This window comes from Anabrus simplex, chromosome 4 (genome assembly GCF_040414725.1).
Source record: "Anabrus simplex isolate iqAnaSimp1 chromosome 4, ASM4041472v1, whole genome shotgun sequence".
NCBI classification, from domain to species: Eukaryota; Metazoa; Arthropoda; class Insecta; order Orthoptera; family Tettigoniidae; genus Anabrus; species Anabrus simplex.
The window spans coordinates 141703180-141715712 of NC_090268.1; the positions used below are offsets into that span (position 1 = coordinate 141703180).

Consider the following 12533-nt stretch of genomic DNA (forward strand, 5'->3'; position numbering starts at 1 on the left):
CACACAATCATCAATGACCTGCATTTAGAGCTGTCACCAGGTGGGAGATTAGGTATCAATTGTTTGCCTAGTCTGTTGTTAAATGATTTCAAAGAACATGGAAATTTCATTGTATTCACGGTAAATACAATACAAAACAAATAAGTTAAAAAATGAAATGTAGGAAAAAAATAGGTACTTGTGCAGTAAAATACTTATGTAGTTAATAATAATAATAATAATAATAATAATAATAATAATAATAATAATAATCGATACAACTCAAATTTTCTACACAGACTTGTGATTTTCCACAGTTCTCTGAAAGTCACAACTCTATTATATATACAGACTTAGATGTAAAAATACCTGTGTTCACAGTAAGTAGCCTATATATTAAATATAAACCAATAAGGTGCTTTACATCATACCGACACAGGTAGGTCTTATGGCGACGATGGGATAGGAAAGGGCTAGGAGTGGGAAGGAAGCGGTCATGGCTTTAATTAAGGTACAGCACCAGGATTAGCCTGGTGCAAAAATGGGAAACCCTAGAAAGCAATCTTAACGCCTGCCAAAAGTAGGGTTCGAACCCACCATTTCCCGAATACAAGCTCGTAGCTATGCGACTCTGACCGCATGGCCAACTCACTCGGTCATCTTTGAAAATATGTCTTTCTATCAGCAATAGATTTTTTTTAAATCATCATATTTTGTGTAGGCAATCCAAGATGTACAGTAGCACTCTGGTTTTCTGTTTCAACATCATCTTATTTAAGCTACTAAGTCAGTCGGCTCACTTATTCGCTATCCACTTACACCGGTGATCTTGTGTTTTGATTGTTGAGGTCTTGTGCAATGATGCGACATACGAACTGAGAGAATACTTAGGTTCTTCCCAATATAAAACAAGACAATTGTGAGTGGTCATGAGCATAGTCATAGGGTAGGCTAGAGAGTCGAGTTGAATTGTCGAATGTCAACTAATTTATAATACTGATTCATTAAACTAATAAATAGAATAACCTAATAGCCTACCTATTTACTAGCTAGCTACTTTTGAATAATGTTTTGACTACCTTTTTAACACTGCAAATAAATCCATCTATTATTTAAACCTCCCTGTAAGAAGACAATGAATGCAAGTGGGTATTATTTTCAAATAAGCTCAGAGCGGGAGCTTAAGCAAAACATGTCCCATTTTAACATCTATGTAATATTTGTATCTTAAACTTAAAGATTTTAAAGTATTGGAATGGTGGTTTTTAATAAATTTGTTTGAAACATTTTACAATGTCCAGTGTACCGATAATGAACTGTGTGTGTGTCATGTCTCACTGATCCATGATTGCGTATGATTCTTTCAGTGTGCGATGGCTCTGTATGTCTCGCTGCAGCGGAAGTTCGGCTCCCCGCCAATGTCCACTGTACCGATAATGAACCATGTGTGTGTGCTGTGTCTTGCTGATCCATGATTGTGCCAATCACCACTGTCTTCTGGGAGTCAGCTGAATCGTGTGCCGTCAGCTCGCCATTCCTGTGAATCGAATCACTTGGACACTTGAATGAATCGATACACTCCTTCGAATCATACACTCGGTAGTCAACACTAGCGGACAGGAGTGTGTTCCTTCGGTTGGACAGCCCCAAACTTGAAAAATTTATAAGAACTGAGCAGTGCTATTTTGTGTTAGTTACTTATTTTCCATTAATAACTAATAAAAGTAATTTCAACATTTTGGTATTCAGTAAGAAGTACAACCCGCATGCTTGTTAAATTCAATTTTTTTTTAATAGCAGAGTGAAGTATGAGATTGTCATGTTGGTAAAAGCACTTAATTTATGTAAACATACAATCTAATATGGCATGTGCCAGAAGTTTTTGCATAATTAATTCACCTTGTATACTGTATATCTAATAACTTGAATTGTGAATTGTTTGTATTTTTAGGGCCTTAACATTTGACATGAGAAAAACCATTATAGCACAGATTCCCTACTTATATTTCAGTCACATTATTGTAAATGTTTCTTGGGACTGCAAAATGCATGCAAGAAAGAAACACATATCTACATCACCCCACTTGTTTAAATTTTCCCCTATTTTTCATTTCTATTTCTTTTCCTCATCATTTATATGTATGGAATAAAGTAAACATGCATATATGAAGCAAAAACTGTTCAGATTGAGCTCAATTTAGTACTTTTCACTATTTGTTTTAATTTCTTTGATTGGCAGTACCAAGGATATTAACAATGACGTGGCACTCTTCTTCCTCCCCTGTCCCCACTTTCCATAAAGTCAGTGATCAAAAAAACATGTGCATACAGTACTACATTCTATATGATGATAAAATTGTCTGAAAAGTAGGTACTGAAGTTTTACTAAATCAAGAGAAAGTCCAAAGTTCTTAAGTCAATGGCAGACTACTGTATGTACATTTATCCATTCATGTTCTCCTTTATTAATTTTACTGGCTGATATGATCATTACGTAACACATACCTTCAGGAATGAAAGTTGACCTTCTTTCTGACCCTCCACTTTACGTCGCAAAAATGCCAAGCCAGCCTTGAGGTCATCAAAAGTGGTGACATGATGATGCTCTAATAGAAACCAGCCTGCTATAAACTGTTCTGAGGCCAGATCTCCAGAACCTTCAGGAAACAATTCATGCAAGTCATCTTCAGGGAACTTTTTGCTGAAAGAGAAAGATTCACACTTAACATATTATTTGATTAATGTTGTGTACCTTGACTTTAAAGGATTTCCATCTTACTCATTGCCTTCAACAGATAGTCCTAAAGGATCTTCCTGTTGATAACTAGTAGGTGAGAGAGATCTTCGACCCCACACTAACGTCTGAAGTGGAGCCTCCTCAACCCACACCGCACTCTCCTTCATGGGTCCAATTGTCTCATGGTAACCTAAACAGAAAACAAATACATAAGTAAAAATATCACAATGGTAAAGAGTTCACATCATTCTAGGAAACAACAACTTAAAAATGTTTTAATCCACAAATTCCATAAAAAGGACAGGAGTATCCAAACTTCACACTTATCTTAGGAAATTAACATTGTCATTATATGGCTTAGACTGTCAAATATACATCTTCTAGAGACTTCTGCTTCAAATTTCAACATTTTATCTCCACTGCTGAGTCATATAAATTTAGCCTATTCAACACTATAGTAAGCACTTCTAGCAAGGAAGATGACAACAGTAAATTAAACAGATTAGAATTTTAAGAGAGGAAAAACTTTACTGAAAACATTCCTCATGTATACATCAAATTCTTTTCATATATTCATTTTCATTTCTCTTCTTGTGGAGTTTGATGTGGGAGTGTGAGATAGTTGCTTGTTGCGGTAAGGAGCATTATCTACAAAGAGGGCACTATTTCATATATAGATGAAAAAATAAATTTTCCACCTTAAAAAAATTACCAACCTCAAGTTGGATTGAATTTGTAATCTTCGACACTTAATAAATATAGCTCATGCAAATAGATAAGAACACTCTCATGCACAGGAGGGGAGCAGCACAGCGATACAGAGAAAGCAAGGATGATCATGTTCGGATAAAATATTGTCTATTTTATAAATGCACTGGACTAGTTTGTTCATTTTTAATTAACAAATACAATAGGGGTTTTAGCAAGTATTTGTGAAAAGAATTCCCATTTCTGTTAAACAGAAAATCAATTTCTCTTCTCGTGGAGTTTGATGTGGGAGTGTGAGATAGCTGCTTGTTGTGGTAAGAAGCATTATCCATAAAGAGGACAGTATGAGGTAGTAAAGTATGTATTAATTCCTGCCTGAGTCACCTTTCGAAACTTTTGAAGTCCAAGTCATTGTGATAAATCCCTGTTTTCTGGCTAGATTTAGATCTTGAGTAGGCATTTGGTACAAAATATTCCTTTCCACCAGTTTAGATGATTATGATATTGATATTTTTATCAAAACAGGTTTTTCTTTTCTTTTTTTACAATTTTATTTTATGTTGCACTGACACAGATAGGTCTTATGGCGACGATGATGTAGGAAAGGGCTAGGAGTGGGAAGGAAGCAGCCATGGCCTTAATTAAGGTACAGCCCCAGCATTTGGAAAGTCTCGTTGATATAGACAACCGAGTTCCACCTGCCTGTACTTCTGGATACTTCTAATGTAAGCAATTCATTTGACCCTGATACTGTGTTCCTGGAGAACTTTTTGTTTTCTACCACCTAAGTCCTAGATTGCGAAGAATTTTATGGAGTGTGTTTATACTTCCTTTTAAATTTATTGAAGTCTGTATTTTGCATGAATTTTCTTTAAAGTGGGTATTCTTTTCTCTATAAAGTACAAATTATTTACAGTAAAGCAAACAAATTGCTCATTAAAATTGTTTAAAGTGGGTTTTCAAGATCTTCTGGGCCTTTCCTTGTAAGGAATTGAAAGTAACTAATCCACGTCCATGCCTGGATACTTGATGCACTGGACAGAAATAAACAATACGCCAGTTGCTTCGGCCACTTGTTTCAATGTGGATTTGAGTTTTATTGGATTATCAAGCACGGTTTCTTTCCTCTTAAATTGGAAGACATTACCAACCACTTCACAGGTTTGACTATGAAGAACTTTACCCTTTAAATTGCTTTGTACCAGTGGCACCTTCAACTCCGAATGTGTTCCCACAGAGTAATGCCAGCTTAGCACTATGACATGATGACAGCACATCTGGTGCTGGTGACCAAATGAACGGGAGAGGTTACTAGACTTCTGCGATCAATACAACATGATTGTGACAAACACGTTATTTGATGTCCCATTACGCACAAGATATACTTGGCAAGCCCCATGTGACACTGCCTGTAATCGAAATGATTATATCCATGTCAAGAGAAGATGTCACAATCAAGTAAAAACAAGTCACAGCTCTTCTGGGGCAGAGACTGACAGTGATCATTGCCTAGTCATGGCCAAATGCAGTATTCAACTGAAAAGAATCGATTACCGAAAAGCAAAACCTTTACATCTTAGCCAAGTTAAGACCATCAAACTATGAATGTTTATGTACAAAAAACAAATGAATTAACAAAAGGAAATGAAGAATTGGAATGGGATACTATAAAAGAAGGTTTGCTAGGTGTAGCTCACGAAACACTGGGAACAAGAAGATCGGAACCAAGAAAACTGTGGATTACCACAGAAATATTGGATCTAATAGCGAGGAGAAATCGGTACAGGAGAGGGATCACAGCAGAAAGCCAAGACAATACAAGAAAAGTCAAAAATCAAATTACAACTCTATGTAGAAGAGCAAAGGAGTATGGATGGTCAAGGTAACTGAGAATATCAGAAAAGGTAGGCTATAGTTGAAGGAAGGACAGACAGAGCGTATAGGAACATTAAAATATTAAACCGGAAACCTAAAGTGAAAAGCTCCATAGTAAGAGATAAAAATTGGAAAATATTAATAGATAATGACATCAGTGCATAGTGGAAGGAATACCTTGAACAGCTGTATGAAAGAGGAAATGTGCTTAATGATCTAAGGTGTATTGAACCAGCACTTCAGCGATTACATGAAAATAAAGCACCGGTCCAGATAACATACCTGGAGAACTGCTTAAGAATATGGGAGTGAAATTGAAAGAACTTCTATTTGTCATGATATGCAGATGCTATGATGGTGAAATTCCAGAAGACTTCATCAAAAGCAAAATGGTTATGATATCAAAGAAGTGAAGTAGTGTAGAACGTTCCAATCACAGAACCATAACTCCGCTCTATCATACATTCAAAATACTACTCTCAACCAAAAAAAAAAAAAAAAAAAAAAACCACGATAAATAACAAATTTAATTTACAAATTTATCAGGACCAGTTCGTCTTTAGGATAGGGATGGGAAGAAGAGAAGCCATCTTAGCTCTCCAAACAATATTAAAAAGGAGGTTGGAAATGAATAGGAACGAACACCTATCCAGTGTTTGTAGATATTGAAAAGGGTTTCGATAACATGAGTTGGGACAAACTGTTTAAAATTCTTAGAGGTACAGGTTTGGACTGGAAAGACGGGAGGCTGATATTGTGACTCTATGGACAGACCACGATAGTAGATATCGGAAGAATATCCAGACAGCAAAAATCAGGAAAGGAGTAAGGCAGGGGTGCTTTCTCTCACCATACCTTTTTAATGTATTCTTTGAAGAAACCATAAATAAGTTTAAGGCAAAAACCGAAGGGGTAAACGTAAATGGGCACCATATCCAATGCATTTGATTTCCAGATGACATAGCAACTGTAGCAGACTCCAAGAAAGAGTTGTCTAAGATGCTGAGTGTGCTGTCGGCATTGTCAGATTCACGCTTAAACATTACTGTAATATCAAAAAGACCAAGATATTAGTTGTGAGTAAACATCCTGAAAGAATTCACACTAACATCAAGCTTACTGACAAGATTGTGAAACAAGTCACCAGTTTCCCTTGTCTAGGAAGCCTGATCACCAATGACAACAGGTGGAGCAAAGAGATCAAAAGGCGAATAGCACTTGCCAAACAGGCATTTAGTAATAAGAGAAATCTTTTAATCGGTGCAAGTTTAGAGTTTGGAACTAGAAAGAAATTTTGCAATTTCTTTTGTATGGACTGTGCTATTGTATGGCTGTGAATCTTGGACAATCAGAGATCAGGACTGAAAACTACCAGAAGCGTTTGAGATGTGGGTCTGGAGACAAATGTTAAGGATTAAATGGATTGAAAAGAGAATAAGCATAAGTGTTCTAGAATAAATTTAAGGGATGAGAGAACTCATGTTAACGATACAAAGAAGAAGAGCTAAATTCAAGGGCCACATCTTGAGATAAAATACCTTTCTTACGAATCTGCTGGAAGGAAAAATCACAGGGAAGAAAGGCCGAAGACAAGAGAGGAAAAAATTCCTTCAAGACTTGACACCGAGTCTCCATTATGGTTCTTATTATGAAATGAAACGAAGAGCTGAGAACAGGAAAGAATGGTTGCATAGACAAGACATTGCCTTTAGACACTGATGATTGTCTTCTTTTTAAAATTAATATTGTTTTAAGCATAACAAGGTACTTTAATGTTTTTGATAAGAAGAAAATTCTTTGTAACTCAACCTATGCAATTTAATGTAGCTGAAGATGTACCTACGGAACAAAACATGTCCTACAAATAATTAATTTGTTTAAAGCAAATATATAGTATCAAACAGGTGGAAATTTATTTTTAATGATTTAATGTAAAATTGTAGTGTTACAATAATGTTGCAAACTTTGAGCTGTGAAGACTTGGAAGTAAGGGGACAAGCTACTTGACTACGCAGAATGCTGCAAGAAATCGCCTTCATTTCCTGTATCAAATCTTAATGTTTTGACCTGTCAGTGTAAAGATGTCTTGGAATGACATTAATAGACAAATAAGCTTGAGTGGAGGTTTTAAAAGTAGGAAAGATAATAAAATGAAAAGGTTAGAATTCAAGAGCACAAATTGAGACAATGAGGAATTAGGGATTGGAATAATTTATCAAGGGAAATGTTTGATAAATTTCCAACTTCTTTGAAATCATTCAGGTACAGATTAGGTAAAGAACTGATAGGGAATCTACCACCTGGGTGACAGCCCTAAATGCAGATCAATGGTGACTGAAGAGTAAGATCTTGCAGATCTTGAAATCAACTCAGCAACTTATATACTATGAGTTGCCTAAAAACGGTCACTATCAGTAAATTATTGTCCAGCTCCTTGGCTGGATGGTCAGCATAATGCTCTTCAGTTCAGAGAGCCCCGGGTTTGATTCCCGGCCGGGTCAGAGATTTTAACCTTAAACGGTCAATTTCCCTTGGCTTGAGGACTGGATGTTTGTACTGTCCCTAATACCCCTACAACTTTCACACCACACACAACACTATCCTCCACTACAATACCAAGCAGTTCCCTATACACGGCTGATGCCGCCCACCATCGTCGGAGGGTCTGCCTTACAAGGGCTGTACCAGAGTAGAAATAGCCTAGATTATTGTTAAATACAGTACAAGATTCAAGTTGATATGGTGCATAATCAACTAAAAAGTGTTAAATAAAAGAATGTAGGGACAAAAAGAACTAATAAAAACGATTCAAATACGTTGTTTCATGAAAGGAAGCAGAATCATCAACCCCACGAGAGTGAGAGATTAACTGAATGACTGATTTTTCTGACAATTTGTAGTTGTCTTACTAAAAAAATAGGTCTGTATTAGAGTACCGGTGCCGGTAATTTTAACTGAAGGTTAAGTACCAACCCTGCCATTTCTATAGAGTTTAAGTGGAAAACAACAGAAAACTCATTTCCATTATGGCCAAGTGGGAAATGAACACACTTCTCTACTCAATTTTGTTCCTTAAGGCTGAGTGCATCTCCTCCTATCTTGAAGTACGAACAAGAGACTTTACAACGAAATTTCATTAAGTCTAATGCTTTCCATATTATTTTACACTGCCCGATGTGTATGATGATTACCGGTATACATGGCGAGAAAGTAGCTGCAAGAAAAAGATATGAAAAATGTATTTTCATAACCTGCGGAGACCAACTATTTTAATATTTTTTTCTTTTACCATTCATGTTTATCGCACGGATATCGTGTCTAATGTAGAAACATCGCTTCAAAGATGAAAAGACAAATAATAAAATATCACATTACTTAGCATTTTTCTACAAGTTCTTGATCTCTCTCGCACTTTTATGCCAGTGACTGTAAAACAAGGCTAAGTAACAATGCAAACACACTGAACTTTATAAAATTGAAATGAATATGAATTCTCGTATTGTAACAATGATTGTTTACTCCGTCCGCTTGCCGATCCTCATTGTCGACAACAGTGTTTGTTAATAGGCGGAGACGCCAAATATACAATTGGTGTACAAATCAAATGAGTCATTCTCTTCCGCGCAAAATCGACACACACAGAGTTTATATGGAAGTGGGAAAATACATAGCCCACTCTACGATTGCACTCGCGGGCCACAATTATCGTAGAGCCAAATTTGTAAAATTTACACTTCTGTCGCTGGCGCCGGCAACAATGCAATCCTTCGTCTGATCAGATATTGAGGCGATAGGAGTTCTTAAAGGCCATTATTAAAGAAGCCAGGGAAGCACGGGTGGCCCAGATTGGCTGCGCAGTAGATGTTAGTTTTCTCTCGTCCTGCGCGTGACGTCATCAAAGGAGCACCGTGACTGTATAGTCACCTTGTGTAGCATACAACCGCATGTGTATCTTATTTCGTTTTTTATCGCTGTCTGCTTATAAAGAAAGGGTTTCCAAGTAATATCTATAGTTAGTTTCTTTCCGTATATTGCTATTGGTTTATATAGTGGCGTACTGTATTTTCGTGTAGTTATTTTCTTTTCGTCAGTTGCGTGAAGAGTTTAATAGTAGCTGGAATGAAATTTCTGTGTTCATAGTATAATTGCAGAGTATATATTTGCGTGTGAAATAGTAGTGTACGGTATATATTTGCGTGTCAGTTTGTAAAATCTTGAGTGTGAATAAAATTTCTTAAATTTGTTAGGCTAAAGCACATGATATCTGTTCGAAATGCCTGGATGTGCAGTGACTGGCTGTCTGTCTTATGCCTGGTGAGGAACATATTGCTTCCTTCTTCCAGCTTCTAAATGACTCATTTGATATCCTCAATGCAAGAACACCTAATGATAAGAAAAAGCTCGCAACTGGGTACGGTAATGATCTTCAGGTCCAAGAAGGAATTCTAAGGCAGCTGTACACATGCTGTGAACGAATGAGAGTTGGTAAATCGAGTCAATTGCTCCCATTTCAGAAAGGTTTTATGAAGACCATCCGTTCAGTATTTGGCCTTTTTAGTGACCTCCAATATCTCAACATTAAGTACATTTTGACTGCTCGATTAAACCAAGACTGTCTGCAAAATTTATTTTCTCAGATAAGAGGACTCGGACATTTCTATGAACATCCGCTACCAACCGAGGTGAAATTTAGATTGAGACTGTTACTTCTGGACGCGAACTCAGAAAATATTCCGTTATCCAATAAAGCTGCAGTGATTTCAGAAACTGATAATGTGATACTGACATCTAAACTTGTAGATTTACTGCCGGATATGTCTGAAACATTACGCATGATTGAAGGTGAGACAGAAATTCGGGCCGTTAATGATTCACCGCAATCTACAGCGACACCTGATTGTTCAGCAGAGGGATTTCGGTACCTCGCCGGCTACATCGCCTACCGTGGAAGAAAATATGATAGGTCAATGGGAAATCCCACTGGGGAAATGCTTTCCATATCTTCTGGTACAGCCCCTGTGGGATGGATAGAAGTGTTATCTCGGGGAGGTCTACTCGTTCTATCGGAAGAATGGCTAAACCAAGTAAAGGAATTCGAGTTAATTTTCACGGACACTCACGGACGTGCGGAACTGTCACGCATACCTAATATTATACGCAAAGTGTGTCAAATAATTAGCCGTAAATTCCCAATTGTACCACCTGAAATAGTAAAAATGTATGTTAGGACGAGAACATTTGTACGCATACGACAAATGAACATTCGGGCAAGGACTGAAAGATCCACAGCAGCTCATTGGCGAAAGGCACGGCAGTGGATTTTATCTTCAAAAGCAACCACTTCATGACATCTGATCTCACAGGTAGGACTGTGTTCTAATTGTTTTTCCTGTTCTTTCTTATTCTTTAATTTTAAAATGTAGGAATATATGCAAGGTTTCGAATATGAACTTACTTCTGCTGCTGTTATAATATGTGTTAAGCTTTAAACTCGATACCTGCGGAATTGAGTCATATATCGTGTGTTAACATGCGGTAGTTCCATTACGGAAGTTCTGCTGTAAACATTTAATATTACAAACATTTCGTATCTCTAAATATTTATGTTGACAAATTTGAGAGCACGTAGCCTTCCTTAAACTAAATAGAGGAACTTGGATGTGTTAATAAATTTCGAGCGTTGGTCAGTGTGCCGTCACGTTACGTTTATGTCTTATTCGTAACAGAAATAATGAAACTTACTATGCTGTACTCTCTTTCAATCTTATAACAGCAGTAAACTTTATGTCTGGTCTGCATTTAGTTCTGAGAAACTGTAATGTTTGCTGGTGTTATGAGATTCCTACTGAACTGCGCTCTATGGGCTTGGCTGCTTTGCTCCTTCTGTGACGTCATTCCGTTAACCAATAGCAGCTCGTCTCGCGTTGGGCCCAACCTTTAGTAGTGTTTAAGAACCTTGCCAGGGAAGCTTTCCAAGAACAGGAAAGGAAACGTACAGAAGCAGAAAGGCATCCCTACAAGGCACTGAACCCTAGGCAGCCAAACTAATCGCTGTAGTTCAAAGTAGGGAGACTCGCCCAGTGATATGAAAAGCTGCAGACTTCGAAATGATAGAAGATCCAGAAAACCTCACAGAAAATGAGGTTATGAAAGTCATTACAAGGTCTAAGAATAATGAAGCGTGTGGTGTGAACATTTGAAAGAGGTGCAGCCAAAGCACTTAAAGGAGGTCTAGTCAATCTCCTAAACGAATGTCTACGGAGAGGAACACAATCAGAAAACTGGAGAAAATCCACAGTGAAGATGCTATATCAAGGCAAAGGAGATAGCTCCCACTCGTACAGAGGTGCGGCATGGGTCCATGCCAGATGTTAGTGTGCTGGCCTTTGGTCACAAGGGGTCCCGGGTTCGATTTCAGGCAGGGTCGGGAATTTTAATTGGTTAATTCGGCTGGCACGGGTTCTGGGTGTATGTGTCGTCTTCATCATAATTTCATACTCATCACGACACGCAAGTCGCCTACAGGAGTCAAATCAAAAGACCTGCATCTGCGACCCGAATTTGTTCTTCGACACTTACGGCACAAAAAGCCATACGCCATTTCAGAGTTGTGGCACTAGAATGCACACTACTAAAAATATTGACAAGACTGGTATGCGAGTATGAACCGTTCGGGTTTAGAAAAGGAAGATCTGCTACGCAATGCCTTCTGACCGATACAGAAGCAGCTTTGGCTCTACCACGGAGGAAATTACTTGGGATCTTTTTGGACAGCACGAAGGCTTTTGATACGATAAATAGATTCTGATCGACAAAGTAGAGAGGAAGAAAACCATATGGCCAGACTCATCAAGTAGGCCTACCTGCTAAGTAGTAACCATATCGAAGCATGCGACAACGAAGTCGACAATTATACAGCAAATAGAGTCTTACAGGGGGACCCCCAAAGCCTATTACTCTTCAACACTGCTACAGAGGATCAGAGGATCGTTAGATCAAGAGGACTTGCAACTAGCTACGAACAATTGTAGCAGATTGGGCGGAAGAGAGCGAACTGCAAAAATAAGGCAAAGACGGTAACGATGTCCTTCAGGACAGGAGGCAAACGGGCGACGATATAATACAAAAACAGAGCTCTTATCTTGGAAAACGCGTTCGCACTTCATGTGTGTTTGAGAAAGAGAGAATATGCTGCCAAGAGCGATACACAACTCCTAAATCTATCGCTGGAGAC

At 37.9% G+C, this 12533-nt stretch overlaps 1 protein-coding gene across 2 annotated transcripts in view; it reads right to left on the reverse strand.

Moving 5' to 3' along the window:
• Sec5 (secretory 5) overlaps positions 1-12533 on the reverse strand; it is a 99900-nt gene that overhangs the window by 78135 nt on the left and 9232 nt on the right. For both annotated transcript variants that reach the window (XM_068227474.1, XM_067146319.2), the window contains 2 exons: positions 2759-2906; positions 2485-2680 (listed from right to left, as the gene is read on the reverse strand). In XM_068227474.1, the coding sequence (XP_068083575.1) occupies positions 2485-2680; positions 2759-2906 (344 nt within the window). The remainder of the gene's footprint in view (positions 1-2484; positions 2681-2758; positions 2907-12533) is intronic.